The sequence below is a fragment of the Atta colombica genome, unplaced genomic scaffold (assembly GCF_001594045.1).
Source record: "Atta colombica isolate Treedump-2 unplaced genomic scaffold, Acol1.0 scaffold1, whole genome shotgun sequence".
Lineage (NCBI taxonomy): Eukaryota > Metazoa > Arthropoda > Insecta > Hymenoptera > Formicidae > Atta > Atta colombica.
Window position 1 is genome coordinate 1,886,371 of NW_017259183.1, and position 24,883 is coordinate 1,911,253.

The 24,883-nt window shown below is 29.7% G+C and overlaps 2 protein-coding genes across 2 annotated transcripts in view; one reads left to right on the top strand and one right to left on the bottom strand.

The window, feature by feature from the left end:
- LOC108686062 overlaps nt 1-3,361 on the bottom strand; it is a 3,478-nt gene extending 117 nt beyond the window's left edge. Inside the window, exons 1-6 of the mRNA XM_018191167.1 lie at nt 3,249-3,361; nt 1,345-1,555; nt 928-1,120; nt 637-711; nt 389-492; nt 10-121 (exon numbers count right to left, since the gene is read on the bottom strand). Of these exons, the coding sequence (XP_018046656.1) occupies nt 10-121; nt 389-492; nt 637-711; nt 928-1,120; nt 1,345-1,555; nt 3,249-3,361 (808 nt within the window). The remainder of the gene's footprint in view (nt 1-9; nt 122-388; nt 493-636; nt 712-927; nt 1,121-1,344; nt 1,556-3,248) is intronic.
- A 16,203-nt stretch (nt 3,362-19,564) lies between these two features.
- The window catches only part of LOC108693117, a 34,433-nt gene continuing 29,114 nt past the window's right edge, over nt 19,565-24,883 (top strand). Inside the window, exon 1 of the mRNA XM_018201894.1 lies at nt 19,565-19,732. Within this exon, the coding sequence (XP_018057383.1) occupies nt 19,565-19,732 (168 nt within the window). The remainder of the gene's footprint in view (nt 19,733-24,883) is intronic.

Sequence of the window (24,883 nt, forward strand, 5' to 3'; positions counted from 1 at the left end):
CGCACACACCGTCGGTGCAATCCTTCCGTATTCCTTTCTGCCAAAGTGTATCAAAGCTCTCCTCTGGAAATTCGAAACCGATGTTCTCGAATATGTTTCGTATTTCTTCTTTGTCGCGCATCTATATAATATTTTGTAAATATAAATTAATATTTTTATAATATAATAGAATAGTATGGAATAATTAGATTAAATAATAAATATATATAAATAAAGTATAAATTAATATTTACAGCTAGGAATTTTCGTAAATTTTTTAGACGAGACAAAATCTTCGGATACAATTTATACCAAATTAAGAATAAAAATATTTAAACAATGGAGTAACTCGATATATAAACAATGGAAATATTTAAACAATGGAGTAATACGAAGTCAAACGATCCACCTTAAAAAAATCTATATGTGTCAAACCATATCTCGTAAATATGCTAGGCGATATCAAGCAATGGATGGAGGTTTGATCACCCAAATTCTCTTTATCTGGATGTAATCCAGCGCGTGGTAACATTGTTATCAGAAACTCTGATCTTTCAGATGGAAGTTCTGCCGCATGTACTTCTATAATATTTCATATTTCAAATAATCACTTTGAGAAAAATACTTTTAAAATCGAGAGATATAAAAAGTAAACCCTACTTGCGCTATCAGTTGTCTGAATATTTTTTATGCTGTCATACGTAGTACAATCTAAACTCGCCACTGGTGCTTCTAAAATAATATTTTTTAATATCATTGCTATGTGTTTAATATCATTGCTATAAATTAAAATTAAATTAAAAATTGAAATCAGAATTGAAATACGTTTGAAATTATTAGATTAAAATTAGTTATTGTTATTAATTATCATATAAAGATGTATCATTTATAATTTCTCTAATTCAATTTTGAGAATTTAGAATATTACAAAAATTATTGATTAATCACGTTTAATTATTGGTAGAACGGGTAAACTGCGCTTCCAATTCAAGAGATTCAGTATTTCTCTGTAATTAACATTTCCATCTATGCGCAATTGCAACGTGTCCATTAATGGTACAAAAAACTTCTTATTTGGATATATGCGATATTTTTCGAAAATCAGAAAAACCTTATCTTCAGGTAGAGTTCCGATGTATTCCTGTATTAAAATTTTATGATTGTAAGAATATGATTTGTGATGAAATGTGATCGTAAATAATTTTGATTAATTTGATTAACTTACTATTCCATTTAAGTGCGAATTTATAATTAATATGAATTTTTGTTATAACAAATAAAATAGTCAATAACATACATATGATACACATATGATATAGATATATTGGTTTAGATATATTAAGAAATATATAGAGACATGTGTACTTTGTCTAGACAAGAAAACTCATCCTCTATGTCTAAGAACGGCACTTCTTGTATACGCTTTTTGAGTTTTCGACGGAAATCGTATAAATCTTGTAAACATTGCCACCAGAAAAGCACTTGTTTGTCTGATTCATTTAATTCATTTAATTCATCTTTGACAGTCTTCTTACCGTGTACAGTGTCTACATAAAGACGCAATGTTTCTGGATCTCTTGAATTACAAATTAGTAATGATTCTCCACAAAAAAATTTATAATTTTTATTATTAATTAATTCAAGTTTTATATAGTTAGTATAAAAAAAAGAAAAAAGATTATATTTATATTTTTATTAAAATTATCTAAAGTTTAAGCAGGATTGAGTAATAATATTTTTTTTAAACTGAATTAAGTTAAAATTAATGGTTTATAAAATTAATAAAATTAAATTGAAAGTTGAAGGAATAAAGAATTAACTAATAAAAGTTAAGTTAAGACTAAATTAATTTAAGTTTAAAAAAAAGTTAATTTCGAAAAAAATTATTTTTGAAATCAGAAATGTCTTAATTTTTCTTAAAATGAGATTGCTTTAAATAATAATCCTTACAAATATAGATTATTAGGCAAATTTAATTTTATATCCACATATAAATATATGTAATAAGAGTCATACCATAAGGTGTTTTCAAAATCTTTTTGAGAGAGAAGGGTATACGTTTGCATTATTTCTCTTTCTTTATCTAACTTTCTTTAATTTCTGAAACGATTATTCATGCATGTTTACGACTACATCGATTAGATATTTGTTACAAAAAATAACGTAAAAATTTAGAAAATGGGCGGATGTACAATTCTGTTCTACAACAATTCTTCATCTAAGGCTCATTTCATATTTATATTGCTGAAATATGTTTAAATACGTTTGTGAAACCTAAAATTAGTGTGATTCAAATGTAAGTGAGAATTGACAAATTCTAGTGAGTCAATTAAAACTGGCTACTGTATGGTGTGACTCTTATTATAGAGTCTTTCATCACAAAATTATTGAATTTTTTCTAAATTAATTCTCTAATATTTAAGACTTTATAGAAAAAAAATATTAGCATTAAGAAAGATAGAAAAATTTTAAATTAAAAAAAATTTAATAAATTAAAGTTTAAAAGTAATTAAATTAAGTTAAAAATTAATGCATTTAAAATTAACTAAGTTAAGTTAAAAATTGTTAACTTTTTAACTTTTTTTTTAACTTTTAACGTTTCAACTAGTTATTACTCAATCCTGAGTTTAAGTTGCGTTATTTTACTGGTTAACAAATCTATGTAAATCTATGTAAAATCTATGTAAATTAAATCTATGTGTTAAATTAAGAATAATATAAATATTAAATTATAGTAATAACATAAGAAGAGAAAGATATAATTATAAAAAAACAGTAAAAGTTACTATTGTATTTAAATTTTATAACAATTAACACATTTATATTTATCTATATTTATATTTATCTGTATTCACATAATGAAAAGGATTTGTTATATAAGAGATTTTGATAAGATTTTTGTCATTTCTCTTTTTGTCACTATTATAAATTGTACAATTATCGCAAGATTAACAATTGCTGGTTCAACTGATATTACTTAATTTGTCCGATGAAGGATCTAGTGCGTTGTAAGAAATCCGCTTGTTGACTGTTGATTAAGGTAACTGGTTCATGATTAATCCACGTCAAAATTCTTTTAACCCGAGCTTCCCATCCCTGGCTCTTTGGCGGTTTGCCAAATATAATACATTTATCAAACTTTTTATAACTAAAAAAATTCCAATTATATAATGATGAGCTTGATTTCTGTTATCTCTGCTGCTTGGTCTGTAATCTGTTGCTTGGTCAGCTATGTAATCTTATTGACATCTTATTAGCATAATATTTACTCTCTTGTAATTTGTTCTCCCGGCTCATAATGATTATGTGATTTTCGATACCAAGAACGTGCAATATTTTCTGGTATCATCGTGCTTTCTTCATGTTCAAATATCTCTTTCATAGTCGGTTCCACAAAAATCCAACTGTAAATTAATTGTGATAAAAAGGTTAATTATACCATTATGTAACGCGCGCGTGTAATGGTTATAATTTTTTAATTAAAATAAAAAAATGGAAATAATAAATAAATGTTATAAATTATTTTCAATGTACGAGACAAAAACGTTCGAATTTTTATGATTTTAAAATTACTATTTATTAATATACAATATGTCTTTTACCAAGCTATCAATTTATCACCCTTTATTAATTTAATATCTTGAAGTTAATTCTTTCACACTTATGGAGTTTTATTAAGTACTTTGTTAATGTTACACACACATTGTATCATATCTAAAAAAAAAAGAATTAATGTGAGTACTTCTTTTCCTAAGCGTAGTCATCGAAAACATCATTATGATTTCTTTTTTTTGATTCTATAACTCATAATAACGTAAATTATGTTATAAATTATCGAATTAAAAAAGAATTATAATGTTTCAGATTACATAGGAAAAGAAGTATCCATTGATTCTTTTTTGTACGCGCGCGCGCACTTGTGTGTGTGTGTGTGTGTGTGTGTGTGTGTATGCATATATATAATTTTATGACTCGACGTGTGATTTCTAACCTTGAAATCATTTGATTTATCATTTTCCCAAAATGTCCTCATTTATATATATTTTTTAATATTTTTTTACAATAATTGAGTTTTATTAAGTTCTTTGTAATGTTACACAGGATGACTTTACTTTTAATTAATTAGAATCATATTTGTATGATTCTGTGTGAATTTATATATACATATATATAGTCCTATAAAATGCGCGCTGAAATGATTTTACGATTTTGAAACGCAAATTCTATTAAACTACCACAGTAATATTAAATTGACTAATCATTTTTAACAATTGATACTTTTTCGCATCTTCCTAGATTTTTGTCGGCATTTTGCTGAAAATTTGCTTAAAAATATTGCAAGCAATTTGCCAACAAAATGAATCCTCGCATTTGATGCAATATTGCATTAAGCAAAGAAACACACAAACTGTAATAGAATAATTTTACGATAACTTTGCGGCAACAATTGTGGTAAAAGTGTTTGACAATATTTTAGCAAAATTGAAGCAATTTTGCTTATCAAAAGTATAAATGTTAATTTGGCAAAATTATGGCAATATGCAAGCAAAATTTTATTTAACAAATGTTTTTGCTTTTACCATGGCAATATTACAATAAGTATCAGCAAATAAATTACATTGCTTTATTGCTTTTGCACGAAATGTTATCTGGGTTGGGACGATTTTAATAATGCCGAGTGATATGTTAAATTTATAAATTAATTAATTTTTATTGCGAAAAAATATTACCTTGACCGAGAGTCGAACCCAATTTCTATAGATTGTGTTCACACACACATATATAGTCTTATAAGATATTATATTATTAAATTAATATTCAAGATATTTAATTAATAGACAGTATAATGAAAGACAATATATTATAGTGCATATTAATAAACAGTAGTTCTCAAATCATAAAAATTTAAACATTTCTTTTTTATATTATATTTATTTTATTGGAGAAAATAATTTATAACCTCTATTCAATATTTCTAATTTTTTATTTTAATTAAAAAATTTGAGAAAAAATTCCCAACATTAATATTAACTCAATGAAACTCAATTGTTTCTTGATATTTTAGTGAGATTTTCTGGAAGTGTTTTATCGCCTTCCAGAATGATCATCAAATCATGAGAGATTGTATATACGTCACATAATGCGCGATATCGCGTAACGGAATATGTCTGGTTTTGCAATGGAACGGCAGAAACGGAATATGGCTTAACGCCTTGGCGACGTAACTTTATACGCGAGGGATATATCGAATGAAGTTGTTCGGTTGGTGCCAGCTTTTTTCCCGCGTGTTAATTCCCCGAGATGGATTTGCGGCGTTTAAAGAGCCGGCGCGGCGTCTGTTGCGCGCCGATTAATTGCTCCGTTAATTATCTCCGCGCACGCATTACGCAATACGTAAATAAATATAGTTGCATGTCTTGAGTAATCCCTGGTATTTAGCATTCTTTTCTTCTGCGTATATGTGTATATGCGCGTGCATGTGTGCGTAATTGTTTTTCGTTTCATAATGCATATAATAGTAAGCAGAGCAACACGATTATTTATTCTCAGATAGCCAAATATTTGGTTATCTGAGAGTAAATAGTCGTGTTGTTCTGCTCGCTATTATACAGTGAGTACAAAAAGTATTCGTAGAGAGTTAAAATATTATTATATAAAAAAACTTTATTTAAAAAAATTAAATATTATCCAGCGAGAAATGAATTATCGAATTGATGTCGAATCGATATGATGATTTCAACATCAATTTCACGTCAAATCAACGTTTAATTGACGATCATTTCTTGCTGGGTAATTAACAATTTATTCAAGAAGAAAATAGGCTATATATTTTTTAAAATTATATATACCAAAAAGATGTGTATTAATTATAGAAAATATATTAGGTATGGAAAAAAGTTCGTGGCGTTTTTCCCGTTAGATGTAATGAGAAAAACGCCACGAACTTTTTCCCACATCTAATATCATCTGAAAAATAAGCGAAAATTAAAAATTCCATTGTTTGGATACTCAAATATACAGTCGAGAAATTTAGCTCTAATATCAGAAATACATGCGAAACTCGTTTGTTTATGTTAGAACAGAATGTATTCATTGTATAAAATTGCTAATTAATTAATATTTATTTTCTACAAATAAAACTTTTCTTATCAAAAATTTCCTTGTACGAATACTTTTTACTCTCACTGTATATAATATGTCGAGAGCATTGTGTGATATATATTATGAGTTTTTCTAGAAAGAAAAAAACGAGGAAATTAATGCAATCTTGCGCAACGATAAATATAGAGCAAGATGTGCTGGCAGACGCATAGCGGTGTTTCGATGATAGGTATTATCTATTAATTTGACGATGGAAAATAATTTAAATGCCGTTATTGCGTGACAAGTAATATTCTTATTATTTATCGTCACAATTTTGCGGAATTCGTACAATGTGGCGTCGTTGACGGTCGCACCGTTATTTAAGAGAGCAATTCGCGCGCTCGCACTCGCTTGCACCACTTTCTGAGATTTAATGTATTCTTACAGCTGCCACGTCAAACTCATGATGCAATAATATTGGCTGTTTCGCCTTGTTTTCCAGATGAAATATCGGGCCGTTAATTGCAGTGGCATGTGGCTCGCCTTGAACGAGTCCCGGCTCTTCCCTTTAACTACACCGTGGGATGGCTGGGTATCGAAAATCGCGACCCGATACGACCGCGAAACTCGATATTATATTTGCAAAACCCTCGATTGCTTTCGGACACAGCGTCGTTTATACCTCATGAAAGTTTGGAGATATTGCGATATCTTACGGCGATTATTTATTATAGTCGATCAACATTGTCGAAGTTATAACTACAATTATTCGAATGTGAATTGGAACGCAAAGAATGTTACTTTCAGAGAAAGAATTTAAATATTATTCTAACAAACTATTCAAGATAAATAGTAATATTTAGAAATATTCATATTATCTTTACCTTAAGTGAAAATGGATCGAGAAATGTTCAACTCAGTGAGTCAAAAGGACCACATTCGATCACGACAACTTTTATTATGCTTAATAATCCTTTTGATGTAAAAATGACATCCTTTAATGTCATTTTTCACGTCAAAATGACAACAAATTACGTCAGCTTGCTACCTGAGAATATTTTTATATGAAAGTTTACAATTTTCAGTTCAAGTAAATTCCGCGACGATTATTTGTCGGTCTTGAAACACAGTCTTTGGGTGCATTTCGTTTCATGCATGATGTGCATGATGCATCATTTATCCTTGTTATTCGCCGAATGTTAAACAAGAATAAATGATGTATTATGCACATCATGCGTGAAACGGAATACACTCTTAGAACGAAGCTGGAGTACATAATATCACAAATTAAATCGACAATTTAATTTATTAATATTACTGATATTAATCTGAGCATCTTTAACTATCTTGTTTCACTAATCTTATTTCGCGAATGACTGCAATCAAAAGAACCGATTTTTATAATTAATTCTAAATGCATTAATCACATCCGCATCGGAGTGTACAATTAATGACTGATTAAATCTTTCTCTTTTTGTATTTACTAATTATCCATTCATTATCTTTGTTGTTTTGCGTTACATAAAACAGGTAATAAAATAAGCTTAATGTAATAAGGATATACAGGGTGTAACTGAAATAACACTAATCATGTAATGCTATTCCTAATAAAAAATTGAGACGAAAAGTCCTCTACCATTTTGCAATTTTCGCAAAATTTTTTTTTAGTTATTTAGTACCCAATGAGCGATATATATATAAAATTGTATGTATAAGACAGCTTTAAGATATTTTTAAGAGTTCTTTAAGAAAAATTTTCAAAATATTTCACAAAGAATACGAAAAGATATTTTAAAATTGTCTTATACATCGATTTTATCCGTTTATCTGGCAATATTTGGAAATTAATATCTCGTTAACTGTTGCGAAAATGATAGAAGACTTTTCAACTTAATTTTTTATTAGGAATAGCACTGTATGATTAGTGGGCGTTATTTCAGAAACACTGTATATATATATATATATATATATACAAATAAATATATATATATTTGCACACATTTGTAGAGCAATGTAATTTATATTGCAAAAAAGTAATATGGATATAAACTTGTTTCGAATGCATCATCATTTACTTGTATACAATTAGAACAAGTTCAATCATTTGTGCTTCTCTCATATTCCTTTAGTATATGATTAAATCCTGATTATATTTAATGCTTGCATCGAGCAGCAATTATCGGTCACGGCGACTTATTTCTTTAAAAGATGGACCATTGCGAAGAAAAACCGTGCGGGATAATGCGGAATGAAGGTGCGACCAAGAGCTCAACGGATGTGTGATACTCTCGGCGTGTTATTTCCAGAAAAATGCGCGTTAGTAAGATTACAGACAATTTGCACGATACATCGATGATTGGTCGAGTCATGATCGGGGTGGAAGGGAAATCTTGATACGAATCTCGCGGCACAATATGACTTTCCTTCCTGGAGAGATCGCTCCCCTATCTCTTTTCGCGCTGCTAGAATACCATAACGGTCTCCTGGAGAAGCAATTAAAGCTTGATCTATTGATTGGAAAATGATTAGAACGACGAAGCTGATCGGTCACTCCCTTTCTATCACTCGTCGGTCTTCTTGCGAGAGAGGAAACGAAGAGAATTGCTGCACGCTTTGAGAATTGCAATTCCGCTTCGAAAGGCGAGCGGAAGCTAACGAGATATGATGTGGAGAACAGTTTTTCTGTATATGTCATTTTTTGTACGTAACGTAATTATGAGTTATATACGTATTATAAAACATGATGCGTAAAATGAGAGGTACATTACATTATCTATATATTTATGTCACTTTATTAGATATTAAAATAACAAATATATATAATAAAATTTTATAGAAGTAAACTTAAAATAATCAAATTAAGTACTACAAAATAAATATAATAAAGTAAATACGCATATGAATATAGATCAAGTCGATCCAAATTTAGAATGTATGCTGATCTACTTGGCGTCCACATTTTTTTATATTGGCGAAGAACTTACGTCGCCACGAATTTTATGAAGAAAGAAGGAGAGAGGGACGAAAGCTCGGACATGGCAAGCAGACAGTCTTGTTGTTCATCTTGTACGTGCTAAATATTTAAAGTCAAGTTGTCGTCGGCATTAAACGACGAGCAAACATTGCCAATACACCGCGGAAGAAAACGTCGCTCGTTTATCAAGTGCAAACAAGGCACCGTTCGGTCTGCCTTCCTCATCATCCCTCGGAATAAGTTGTTATTTAGGCAGCTCGGATAAAATCTTCGTAACGTGACGATAATTTAAATTTTTTAAAAATAACTCTGTGTTTTACTTTGATCCACATAAGTTTAAATATATTTTTTTTCTCTTTTAACATATTTTATATAAGTTTAAATTCGTGTCTCTCTCTAATCGTAAAATATAAATTTGTATGAAAGTGTTAAATTATTAATTCGATTTCTCGGGATTCTCTTTGGAGAGAGGATGCCAATTTCATGAAATAATCATTTATTTATATAACAAAATAAATTTCGTATGATATCTGTAGAAGAATGTGAGAGAAGTGAACGCGCGAATATTTTATCTATCAAAAGATTCGTTGGTACGTGTACAGATTAATCTCTTTGCTACTAGATATTTTTGCGAGAGTACGCGATCAAATTAGAGAAATAGTTGGAAAGGTGAGAACAATTCTATCTGAAGAAATCATATATCTGTGAGTGTACACAACGAGATCTCGGTTGAGAAGAACTCGATATCTCATCCAGCTTTGCAGCTACGAAGATTTTTAAGTTACAACCTCGTGCAAAAAGAGAAGCGCTAAATGACGAACATTTGAAATTGCGTCGTCTAGTTGCATTTAAAGCAGCAGCTCCCAAACTGCACAAGTGAGAGTAATAATAAACCAGTAGAGTGAATATTACAAGGACAGATAAGAATGGCACGTGCTTTGCGCCAAGCGTATCTCTATTTCTGATGTGCGTCGTATATTTGAATGTAAAGAATTGATATTTTTTGTAGAATTCTTCTCAAAGGCTTACGTTATCTTATCTTCAGAATATCATTAAAAACATTATTTTTAAGTTGTTTTTATTTCTTATCGATATTTGCAGGTCCAGTAGACCAATATTTTCTTCAACTACGCTATGTTGAAAAATTGTTTATAACAAATGTTTTTTTACATCCTTTCATAATTTTAAATTAAATAATCTTAAATTAATCTTAAATTTTTCGAATTTTAAGCTTTAAAATAAAAAAAATTCAATTATGTTAACTTTAAGCAAAGACAATACATTAATTTAACATACGCTAGACTCGTGAATATTAATAAGGAAATTTCCGATTAAGTAAATACTGAGGGCTAATCAAGACATTAGTAAATATTTCAAATTACATCTCACTTCTTAAAATTGAGTCAAAGTTTATGCTATCACTTATTAATTTTTAGTCTAGAATCTAAAATTGAAACTTTAATATATCATGATTTGATGAACTTTAATATATCATGACATTTTGTGTAGAGATATACATATAATATATACAATTTTAAAAAGAGAGAGATTGCAGGGTATATAAATAATTTTTTAAATAATTATATCCAGATTTAAGAATACCATCATATACAAAGCAGAAAAATATTAAACAATAATATTTTACTTTTAATTTCATATCTTATTATTTTGGTGATCGGATATCTTTATTGTTGAAGCAATAGATTGATATAAATTATATTTTATCGATAAAAGTTATGACTTATAATTTCATATTACACAATTTAAAAAATTGATAAAGAAGTATGAAACATTTGATTGAGAATAGTTCATTTGATTGAGAATAAAGGTAATTACAATTTTTTTTATAACATTACATCATGTATTGTTCTTTTTAGCCATTCTCTTTTTTAAATAATATTTCTATTGTGTTACGTATACGGAAGATTATGTTCACGAGGATTAAGCTATTCTTTATGATAGGTATTCCTTTGATGGGAACCCCTGACAGCAGATATGATAGTATGTGATGTAGTACGAAACAGTGTCAGCAAGCTGGGTCGGTGTGTAGGTAAAACGGTAACCGAGCGCGGAACAATATTTGCCCGATAATCAACCTGGAAAACGTTCTCTCTGCACGCTAATGGATTTAGCGATGACGGGACCACGTGCTCCGTTCCGAACGAACGAGCGTTGCTGTACACGCGGCCGGCACGCGCATACTGCAAATGTCTGTTTACCGTGCCACGTATTTCACTGATGATCGATGAGATTTTTATTCGAATGCCAACAAACAACACGGTGAGCCGAAGTGTTTCTTCTGCCGCAAGCGAGCTCAACACGGAAGGATCGCTTGAATTCGGGTCGGATTCTTGCGATCATCTGTAGCTCCGTTATTTGCGCATCGTAGATTTATCACGGAATTTCCACCGTTAAGCGTTTCCTGAGAATCTTTTTCAGCAGATATAATTACGGTGTAGTTAGTAACGCTATGTGTATAATATATTTGGACGTCCCTTTCTGTAGTATGTATATATTTGATGGAAAGATTTATCTTAAGAGAAAATACAAGACAATTATAAGATGAATAGATTATCTAAAATCTTATGAATTAAGAAAAAAAGTTTAAAATATTATCTATAAAACGTAAAAGATGTAATCTAAAAATAGTCTTTCGAGGACAAACGAGAATATGAAATATAAAATGTAGAATATGTATTTTTGATATTATAACTGTGTGTTATTTTTTAAATTAAGTTTTTAATCAGTTTCCTTGAAATTATTTTATAAAGAAAAATCTGGGATGAAAAAGAAAAATCTGTTAAATGAAAAAAAAATTTCAATTATCTTTTTAAAATATTAATTATTGAAATAAATTAATGAGATACGGTCAAGAGAAATCACACACAGTCGAAATTTTTATGTTAAATTCTGTAACTGTAGACTTATTTCATTAGAGAGGTATTTTTTCGTGCAACGGAATCTTTCGACAAGTCGTTGGTGTAATTATCACGACCCTGATAAGGCGTGAACGGTAACGCATCTTGCTATCGCTTTCACTCCGGATCATTACTTCTTCCGCATTTTACTCCGAGCGAAATTCAAACGAATCATCGAATTTGATAGCAATTTTCAAATTTTCAAATATTATTTTTTTAAGCAGACATGATATCAGGAAAAGAACAATTTTAATCTATCTATTACGAGCTGTAAAAGCTATAAAGCTGTTTGGACAACAAATTTTTATTCAAAAAGTTGACATAATATTAAGATTTAGATAAAGATTTGGAACAAACATTTATCAAGAAAATAAATAATTATTTGATTATCTTGATAATATATAATGTGTTCAAAATTTGTTCCTTTCAAAATTTATATTTTTTGTTATTAATTAATAATTTTAAATAATTTTATTATTAATTTTTCTCTTTAATTTTCTTTTTTTTTTGTATTGGTAAAATTGACAGATTTCTTCTTCAAAATGTAATTTTGTCTATTTACATAGCTATTTGATTTTAACTATTTTTTACCTGTTATCCTTTATATTTTCCATTAAATGAAGAGCAGATTTTTCCAAAATGCATTTTGTCCAAAATTTCCTTTTTTTAATTAGAGGTATCGTAGTATTCTGTGTTGAAAAACATAGCTCATATTATGAGCTACTTTGAGATATTCAGAAAATTTTTTTAACCTTAATTTATAAGCTGAAAAAACATTTCGAAGTGCATTTTTTAACTAGAGACAAACAAAATGCATTTGTTTAACATTTTTAGCAATTATTTATCAATTTTGTTTAATATTTCACATCTTACTGATTGGCATATTTTTATTTTCTGTAAAGAGCGTAATTTTTTTATATGCGGAATTTCTTTTTTTTTCGTTTTCTAAAAATTACAAATTTGGACAAAACACATTTTGAAAGTTGGCTCCTCAAATATTAAAAGGATTAAAATAAAAGTCTGAAGATAATTGTACAATTTTGTTAACGTAATTTTTTATTGCAATTATACATTTAATTTAATTTAATTTATTTAATAAAACATTATACGATAATTATTATTCGATATTAAATCAGTCACATATTGTATCTTGAATTTCTGTGCAAATAATAAAAATCTAACGAGAGAAATTTAGCTAGATTTTCTGAAGAGTATGCATGTTATTTACGAATATACGATATGATGTATTTTCTTTTTTGAAATCTTTCGTGTATTAAATAAACGGCATCACACTAGTTCGACGTTCGATACTTCTAAAGAACTCGTTTCAACCTTCACACTTGTGCCGTTATAATATATCGCTCTTAGGATGACTTCGAAGTAGCGGCAGCAGTTTCAGCTTATTCTCCATCATCATCCGTCACACATGTTCGTAGGTCAGGTTCATCAATTTGACGAGAGGGAGAGATCGATTTCCCTTACTCATTGTCAATCTTAAGATAATATGGCCGGAAGTAGCGCCATTCTCTCTATAATCGCACCGTAACGGAATTAGAAATGATAGACACCGCATCGAACGAACTTTTTTGTTAATGTTCATTATAGCTTAATAACTTGTATCTTCGAAGTGGTTTATGAAGCCAATTAACAATTTGCTAATAAAATCTTATCTGTTAGAAACATCATGGTTTGAAGATAGAAAGGTCATCATTTATATTTAGTATTTTTCAACAGTTTCAGTTAACTGTTCATTATCATTCCTTTAAAAACGATACTAAATTTTTTGAATAATTCATGTAAGGATTTTTAATATAATTTAAATTGAATTTATTAGTTTTGATACAGATTTAGTGATCTGAAAAATTTTTTAATTTAAATAATATAATTGAAAAATATTTGATAGATCTTTATATAACTTATACAAATCGCAATTTTAATGCAATAATTCTTATTAACAAATATCTTTTTAATCTCAACACAACAAATTGATTTTGAGACTTGAAAGTTTTAATTTTAATTGCAATAACTTTTCCAATACGTCACATATCGTATAATTATAGTACATCATTAAGTTAAAATACATCATAGTTCTTTTTTGCAACATTACCTGAAATCTCTTACAATTAATAAAATAATAAACATAATAAAATAATTTGATAAATTAAATCATATTCAGGACACAAATAATTACAAAAAAAAAATTATTTTTGTTAAGTAGTATTATTATTAATCACATTGTTAATTCAATGAGTGCATTCAAAAGTCTATTTTTAAAATTTTATCGGGAGTAATCCTTGCTGGAATTCATCAGTCAGATAAAGTTCTAAAAATGATATTTATTCTAGGCAATGAGGCATGTAATTGCCGTTGTAAAAAATCTCGCTGCCATAAAAGAAAAGATATTACAATTCGACATGTGTGTATGTTTTTAAAGTACTTAGGATATCGTGTACGAATTTAAGTATACAATTATACAAAGACCGTTATCATCGCATTTGTATGAGCGTCGTAATTTTAGCATCAAGGAAACCGAGCTAATGATATCCAACGATATGTCATTTCTACCTTAGACACTCCCTAATTCGATACCGATTTACATTCTCTCTAGGCAGATAAGAATCCAAGTATGCGCCATTATCACGCTCTCTTGCAGAATTTTCCTATTGCAGAATCATTTTTACGTGATAAAATATTCATTGTGTGCTGCAATTACCAAACTTTCGCAAATATATAACATATATATTAAATGTAAAAAGATAATATCAATTGTTAACTCTTTGATAGAGACTATTAATTTCGATTTTTCAATGGATTATTTGACTTTCGCTAGATCTTAAAAAATTCTAAACAATAAAAATTAGAGTAATAATAATTATAAATATATCAAATCAGTGATGTGTGTGTAAAATAATCAGAAAAAAATTTTAAATAAAAGTTAGTAAACTTTTAGGTCTCTCGTGTAATGCAATTTGGCAAATATAGAATTAAATAATTATTTTAATAAGTTATATACAAATAATTTAAAATTTTTTTTCTTTAAGCACATTTTATATTAAAATATTTGAAATCATAGAATAGAATTGATTATATTGCTTTGATTGAAGACCTTTGAACGTAATGATGATACATTAGTAGATCAAATTTAAAATTGTCGAACAGTTTTGATCCATTAATGATAGATTAATTATAAATACATCATATAAATACATCGTATGTGTGTGTGTGTGTGTGTGTGTGTGTGTGTGTGTGTGTGTGTGTGTGTGTAAACTGTGTTATCTTCTAGAGAGACACAACGAAACGTAATTGCCATGTTCCGGTAAGCCAATAAAAAGTGTGTGTAATGATTAGTTCTCTCCATTAAAGATTACAAAAATATTATTACTCACGTGAGTTAGCGTGTGCAATTTTTTAAAGAATATTTTCTTGGCACGAAAGTTCTAATGAAATATATAACAGTTTATAAAGATGATAAAAATGAAAATCTACATCGAAATAAACATTTCGTATTTGTATTCTATTCTAAATCTCAAAAGACCTCAATTTAACCTTAATCCTTTCTTTTTGAAATTTATAGATTTATTATGATATTTGATTCTTTTAACTTTTGACTTTTTCAAAATTTGTGTGTGTGCGTGTGTGTGTGTGTGTATGTGTGTGTGCGCGCGCGTGCGCGCGTGCGCGCGTGTGTGTGTGTGCGCGTGTGTGTAATATGTATACATACATACATACATTGAGAAAAAAATAACCTAAATTTAAATAAACATTTATTTGAATACTGCCAATTAAACATATCTGCTTACAATAAATAAATATTTAATATTTACTTAATAAAAAGAAATGATTGTTAAATCAAATTAATGTTTTTTTTTGTATGTACCAAATAAACATATTTTTATATTTAATAAATATTTAGTTGATACTATTCAAATAAATATTTATTAAAATTTGGAATATATATTTCTTCAGTGTATATATATACATATACATACATATACAGTTGAGGGAAAAAATACTTTATCTCTTACACGTACATATACAATTGCTATTATTAGTCAATTATGCTTGATAAACGGGCTGTCGGTGAGCGATTTCGCAGAAAATCCCATTCGTTCCTTCGATTTCGATGTTCTCTTACTGATATTGCCGACTCGATGCTTATAAACATAACGCGCTAACGATTATCCGCTTAACTCACTGACAGCTGACATTAGCACACGAATTCTCTTGCGAAGCGGTCGCGAGTTATCTCGCGCATTGCTTTTGATATTCTCAGTTCTATCTACGCTCACCTTTCTACAAGTAATAGGACTATAACGTGTACACATAGTTTCAAACGTTAAAGACAGTATTTTCACTACAGAAATTAATATTTTTTCAAAGAGACACTATACATGTCTTCTCTTCTCTCTTTATCTTCTACTCAACTTTTCTATGAAATTAATAAGAAGATCGATATCTTAATTGTTGAAATTTATTTTGACATTAAAAAGCACCAATTTCATATCAATTTGAAATTAATAATATAAAATATATAAATGTGAGTAAAATAAATTGAATGTCTGACGGAATATCTTAATTAAAAAACTGAAGAAATTAAAATGGTTATGTTCGCACAGTGATTTTTGTATATTTCTGTTTCTAATATTATAAATTGATAAAATGTATATGAATCGGCCTATATAGGAATTAGAATGCCAAGTATATTACAGACATATTTCCGTATTTAAGTTACAATTTATTTCAACGTCAAGCAAACTGAGATCTCTGCATTTCATTTGTCTACGGTTTCTACGGAAAAAAGGCGACCGGTATGAAGCCGAATGAGTTGAGATGAATCCTAATTGTCTACACAATCTACAATTCCAGCTATTTCTAATTCATCTCTAATGTATTTTCTGTTATTAATATCATTAGTATTAAATTGCCTTCGCCTCGAAAGGTAACTTCGTATTTTTACCTTAATCCATTATTTTTTCATTGCTCATGATCAACTGCATTATTCTTATCGAATATCTTTATTATCGAAAATGCGATTGAAATCAAAGTGATTCCGTGTTCTTCGGAAAAATTAAAAAATTTTAAAATCGTATTGGCTAAATTCCATTATCGCTTTTCTCATTTGATTGGAAATTAATTGTAAAGTGATGTATCACAAAATACAGGATGTGCATATGCATACAAGACAAGTGCACGTAGATGCACTTTGTTCGAGGGGGGGATAGAGCAGCGAGACATGGGAGGAGTTCCCTGCGAGTGCTCTCTCCGTCTCGTCGAAGAGACCACTCTCGCGGTGGCAGAGGTGGTCTCTGCTCACCTGAGCGTTTCAGGTGGCAGTCGCCCTGCTGAGTCGTTCAGCGACGGGTTCTCCTCGCGTGAGTGCTGCGAGCGAGCGCGATTAGCCAGAGAATACACGACGACGATCCCGGAAATTTGAGATCCGCGAATTTGAGACCGCGGCGATTGAGATGTCGAGCGAATCCGCGAGTACTCGCGATGCGACCCGGGAATCGCTGATGATCTCTCAAATTTTCCTTCGTAGAGCGATGAAGCATCCATCATATCTGTTTCTATAAATGCAATACTTAGTTTGACACTTAGAACTAATTAGACGAGAATAATTCAATAGGATTCTTTTAGTCTAATAAACAAATCGTTGTGAATTGAACTTTAATCAGGAACTAATTATTAAATCAGACTGACATTTTGATAAATCAGCTGATTTGATATAATTACGTATTTTCGCTGATTTAGATAAAAGGACACTTCGGTGATATTATCAATCTAACACTTGTTTACAATTGATTTAATAAATTAAAAGCATTTGCAATATTTATTAAATTTCCTGATCCCCAAAAATATTGCGCAATCGAAACATTTGTGTATCATGAAACATTTTATAAAAGACAATGTGACGCATTAATATGATGAAGTAATCAAGCAAAATCAAGCAAAGATTCTTTCGTCGATTGGGATAATTCATACGTTGCAACGCAGACCGACAGAAGATTGATTGAGGATTCGAAGATAGATCCATAGCGTGCAGAAAGTGCACTTTCGAGTAATTTCAAGATCTACTAATTGCGGCTATGGTTGAGGAGCAGTAATTTAGAAGAGAAGGTCGATGTTCATTAAGCGAACCAGGATGATCCCGGTAATTTGTATGCCGACGTGTGCAAAGCATACCCGAGCGGCAGTATGAATTTGTCGTGAAATCGATTCGTCCGACTGCATTCTGGTGAAATTATCAGAGTATCGCGTAATATCGAGCGACTCGGAGCTGCGATAAGTGTTCGGTTAAAGAACTGATTGCAGAAAGGAAATCTCAAGTCGGAGTTTATAAGATCGTATAGAGAATTGGACGATTGGACGAAGAAGATATCTAAGTGATATCTCGCGTATGCTCATGTTGGTCAATGAAAATCAATGAAAATAGCTTATTAAAGATGTATCAACGTAGGATAAAAGAACGAATGTATGTTGATTGGGAACTATGTGAAATGCGAACAATGTCGTAGAGATAATAGTGTAATTTATTTACCGAAAGTAGACACTCGCTTCCGCACTTTGGATTTTCCGAGCTTTCTCTGCAGACGAAGGGACAAATGATTTTTAAAGATATTTGTTATAACTTGTGTTTTATATAAATTTGTAAATGTATAAAAAATATAATAAAAATATGAAAAAGATGTAAATTAATCCAATTGTTAAATTACTTTTTAAATAAAATGTTTCAAAAATTTGTCCTTTACTTTAGGACACAATAAAATAGAATTTTATATTAATGTGAAAAAGGAGAATTGCGCCAGCGTTAAAGATTTTGGATATTTAAATTTCTACGAGAGTTCGAATCCAGGAAGGCTCATCTGATTTTGATGATAAGGGTTGATTAGAAAGCAGATTAATTAATGGACATAAGATTAAGATCTGTGAAGTTTACTGAGACTATATTGATTGACTTAATCAGATTGACGAATTAATCTTAATGGTGAATAAAAAGCGAGTTCAAAAAATGAATAAAAAGAATTGCAGCCATTCATAAATCTTACAATGATGACTTGACAGGGAATGCCCACACCGTTATCGCTGATAAATGCCAATAATTATATAGCCATAAGTCTACGTCAAATAACAGAATCAACAAATGTCATTTATAAATTGATCAATCACGTGTTAACAAGAACTTACACGCGATTCGTAAAGACTCTTAAAATAAGATTCCGTTGTAATAGAATCATCAAAATTATGATTATTGATCATTGAATATTTTGAGTGATAAAAATAGCAATAAACGATTGAACTTGCTGAAAAAAAAAGATAAGGAATTTTCGTTCGAATTAGTATAAATTTTAGTAAAGACTGAGAGAAAAAGGATATTCGAAAATTTCGAAGCGAATTTCTCTGAAAGATGGCTTTATGTGAAAGCTGACGATGGAATGGACAACAATTCGACTGAAGAGCAATTGTTGAAAACTTTCGAAGTTTTGCAAAGATATTGCTTTTCCAAGTGCCGTAAAGTCAAGTATAGAGATGAAATAGCCAAGGACTTTCCACAGGGAGTGCTTATTTCCGCGAGTGTCTCGGACAATCATTGATCATAAACAAGTGGAGCATGATGGGAGAAGTGATCCGCGTTTCTGGGAGGGCACCGGACGTCGGTGACATTCTGAAGGAGGCCATGTTGTCGCAGAGGTTTGCTGATGTGGCCCTGTGCTGTCCAGGAGGTCAGCGATTCCTCGCGCATCGTTTAGTTCTGTCAGCAGCCAGCTCTTATCTTCAGGTCGGTATAAAATAAAATGACTGCAGTCTATAATTAATTGGTAGTATCCTAATTACCTAATAGTAATTTATTATAATTAATAATTAAATTGATTATTGTAGAAATGACGAATTAAATTTTTTTTTTTAATCGATTGAGAGATCAGAAAAAAGTTAACTGTCTGTTTTTTTTTTATTTTCTTCTTTATAACGTACATTTAAATTGGATTGATTAATTAAATTAATTTAAAAAATTAAATAAGATCTAAGCTTTTTACAATTTATTTATCGAATTTCACTCTCTTCTTTTCGAATATTTATTTGGTAGATAATATTAACATAATTACCAATAATCAAAATAGAGTTTCTTGATATCGTCATAATTAATATTCTTGAAATAACTATTTACCTTAAAATAACAAAAGGTTAATTGTAAAAGATAATTAGTCGTCTTGGATTTATATACGCGACTTATAGAAAGTTTCACAATATGACATTTCTCAAAGTGTATTCATTTGAGAGAAGCTCCTATATTACTGTAACTCGTATCTTCGTCCATAATAAGAAACGCACAATAAATGAAAATACTCGACTCGCGTTGCCGTTTAATTAGCGGGTTGATTACTGGATAACAGACACGAAGTTATTAATCTCGCACTTGAATGCAAATGTATTTCGCGTCGGATGTTTCTCGTTCACCCATGCTGGCTTGTATTCGAGCGCGTGCGTAAGTAAATCATATATCGTCGCGATATAAACCAATTGTGTGCGCACCTCTGATGAGCGTTTAATGCCGCCGAATTATGTCACACGGAAATAAAGATAATGCGATATCGCAACTTCGCACTCGAGGTTTCTTGAAACCGCGCCGACACGTTATGATGCGCGTCGCGCTCTTGCGAACTCACTGAGTTGCGCGATCGTTAAACTATTGCGCCACTAGATTGGAACATGAGCGCAAAATTAACGAGACAGGTGTGATAGTAGACTTGGCGATATTAATGTGCAACAGAAAACATGTATTCCTAATACTTCTCGGTGTGTACATCCTTCGAGGCGATTATTTCTTAAAGAGCTGTTCTGTATTCAGTCAACGAAAAATAAATTGATTATTTTTTTAAAGAATTATCCTGTGCTGAGTTGACAGAAAATAAAAACTTTTCTCATTTTAGTTAACGAAGATTATAATAAATTGGAAACTGTAAAAACTAACTTCGTTTTTTTTATTTATCTGGGTTATTTCGGAACTTTGCTCTTTCTAATGCCACTTGATTCTATTATTATAGCGCAATTATTAGTTTTTGTAGTCGTTTTATACTCAATTTCTCGTGCGTTTAAATTTATTTTATTATACGTTGAGCTCATTCGGTTAAACGAGAATTCAATTATAATACATTGAAAAACCATGATCGTTTGTTATTTATATAAATTCTTTTAAAATTATTTTTAATTTCCACTTGATTGCATTTTCATTACACAATTATTGGTCGTTATACCTTTTTTACATCTAACTTCTCTTGCGCGTTCAAATTTACTTCATTTTACGCTGCCTTATGTTTACATATCTATTATAATTCATATCTAGAATTATATAATAACAAATAAGATCTTTTACTTATATCCGAATTGTTTTGAAATCTTGTTCCTTCAAACTTCCTTATTTATTTTTAACGTTCACTGGATTCCGTTATCATCGCGCGATTATTAGTCATTTTGTCTTTTTATACTTAATCTTCTTCGTATTTATTTTACTTTACGCTCCGTTGTTTTTATCACATAAAATTCTTAAGTGTAGTTTTACGTGAGTAGAATCTTGTTGCGGAAGGAAAACCTAGGAAATAAATCTCGATGCACACGCCAACGTAATTACAAAGTAATGTCGCGTCAGCGACGTGAAAATTGTCAATTATGCGTCGCTGCCGCAATTCGTGCTATGAATTACGCTTTCTAAACTCTAGCAAACGGAATGCCGAAAAGAAAAATTTCCCATACTTCCTTACAAATGGAAATTTGTTAAACGAACTTAGTCCATCCTCGTTTTATTGACATTTCATTTTATTCCACAAATTCTTATTTGGCTTTTTTAGAAGGATATTTAAATGCATAACATAACGTATCTCGCTCAATTTCTACATCATTTCCAATATTTTGTGATTGAATTTAAAAAAAAGAAACATGAATAATACCGATTGAAGGCGGAAATTAAAACTAGCATTGCGATGCGTTAGAAAGGCAATCGCTCTTCCCGCGTCTCACATTGGAGAAAGAAAAATACAAAGAAAAGGAAGAAAATGATGTCCGCAAAAGGTTTGCTCTCTTGTCGCAACAAATATGGCAACCTTGACTTTAATGTTGGCAGATATCCAGATCTTTGTTGCCGTAGAGATGTACGGCGCATTTCTACACAGTACTAGACAACCCTTTTGCGGTTCTTGGAAGATACCGGATCGTCCGCGCAATGCATCTTTCCGGTACTGCCATTCGTGGAGATTTCCAAGTCCCGGCATCTCGATTTATTACCGTTTGACCCAGTACCTATTTACTCCACGCAAAATTCCCACTTTTTCTTGCACTCTTTCGTGCGTCGCGTGGCGCGAAAAGAAAAAAATAACTATAAGCGCGACATCACTATTCCTTTAAAAAAACATAAATAAAATAGCAGAGTCAAAATATTAAAAAATTTTTATACTTAGACTTAAAGTTATACGTATTTTCATTCGTAACTTTAACCATATTTTTGACTAATCTAATATATATTTAATAATATATTTAACTAATCAGAAGTATTATTGATAAAAAACGTATTAATTAAAATTAAAATTAAAAATATACCTTTATAATATCATACTTTTCATTAAATGTTAGAGGAATTAAAAAAAAAGAAAAAGATATCTTACATATTTCCTTTCTCTTATCTACTATATCTTAAATTATATTATATTTTTTATTAAAATACATATTATACATGTAATAATATTTTACATATAATAGTTTTAAAAGTATAATTAATTTCCTTTTGCATTAAAAAATATAAGATAAAATTTTTCTTTCTATTAAATAAAAATGTTGCGTCGTTCAAAGAAAAAGTTATTGTTCCGTATTTTTTTCAAAACACGCTTTTATCGATAAATGCGCTTTTTACTTTTAAAATTCTGTAGTAAATGAAACGTAAACTATATATTAAATAACATCGTTATAAGCGTAAGTTCTAAATACGAGCTATAAAATATAATTTTAGTTTTAAAATGATTAGCATATGCATTTGGAGCAATCTCATTTTATTTGTTCATCTTTTGAAGCGAGTATTTCATTGATGCACATCTCACCGCTAATTAACCAGTTAAGGAGAACCATGAAGGATTGATATCCGGTTTTAGTAAATCAATCTAATAATGTTTTCATTCAATCTAATAATGTTTTCGCGCGGTAAAATTAATTCGCTACAAACAGAAATGACTGAAAGAAAATGGAACAAGTAAACGAATGTGAGTTATTAAACATCTATATATGATTCAGCCACGATTTCTGAATTTTTATTGCAAAATAAATTGTATGATTTACAACAACATGCTATAGCATTATCTCGAAATTGACAAATTCACATGATATTCTAACGCAAATGATTAATGCATATAATCGAATATATGTATATATAATATGTATATATATATATATATATATGTATATATATAACATATATAAAATGTAATATAAAACTGAAGATATTAAGCAATCAGAAAATAAATTAATAAAATTTTGATGTAAATTATTTTAATTTAAGAAGGAAACAAAGAGAAAGAGAGAGATAGAGAGAGATTAAGATTGTAGAAAAGATCACGTATAAAATGTTGAACAGATTCATCATTACGAAACATATTGCGCGATTTGTGAACATAATTACGCTATACTGACTTTTTTACTATACATCTAGCATTTGTTTTCATCTCGTGATGAACGTGAAAAATCACACATGCTTTAATTAGCGCGACTACAATTAGATGAACTGGACTGATTCTTACAATTGTGAGTGAGAAAGTATTATTCAATACATTGTATTTTTAATGTAAAAGAATTCCATGAAAATGTGAACTTATGATACGCTTTGTAGACCCTGAAGGAGATCTCAAACCGGTTTATGACGATAATCATTTATTTTCAATTTTATTCGTTTCGTTGGATTACTAACACAGAAAATTATGTTTTTACGTTTAATTTAGTTACACTACGCGAAATTGTCGACGCCCAAGAAAGATATTATACGTTCAGGACACGAATCATTACAATTTAGAATAGGATTTACGCATGTATGCATTTGGCCTGTTTCCTTCGCGGCATTTTATGGTTTCTTTATGGCTTCTTGCTAACATTAACGACCTTATGAATATTTTAGGGTAATTACGGTTGTACTATTTTTTTTTCTTATTTCTTAAATTATCTTCCCGATGATGATCGATGATGATTTTATCTTCCATAAGCAGGTACAGTTAAAAGAAATTTCCGAGAATTAAGTCTCCTTTTACTGTAAAAAAAAATGCAATAAAAATGTGATAACATTAATACTTAAAATGTTTGATATTAAATAGAAAATATAATATTAAAAATAAGAATTTAAGAATTTTCAGATGTAATTAAAAAGAATTAATTATAAAATTATATATATAATAATATAATATTATTTTTTCCAGTTTTTATAAAAAATATATGTATCAGAAAAGTAATTATTGAAGATAATTATTCTTGCATAACAGAGTTTCAATATAATTACTTAAGAAATAGCAGCCTCGTGCAAATGTCAATAGATTAAGAATTCTTGAATTTATAGATATAATAGGGATAAGAAGCTTTAAATCAGTGATGAAAAGTTATGATCTTTTAGTGCGAATAGATTATAGTGAACGTGTAGATAGATATATATGCTTTTTACAAGCGTCGCAATTTTACGCAGAATTTAATTAGATTATATCTATCTTTTATGTTCGAAGGAATTTTCAACTTTCCGTTAATAAATAAAAGAATATATGTTTTATGAATATTCGATGAATATGTGTTGTTATCCCAAAAATTACTTCAAAATTATTAAATAATATTTTAAAGATTCTCAATGAAAGAATAAAATCTTATTAATACACATACACACACACACACACACACACACACACACACACACACACAC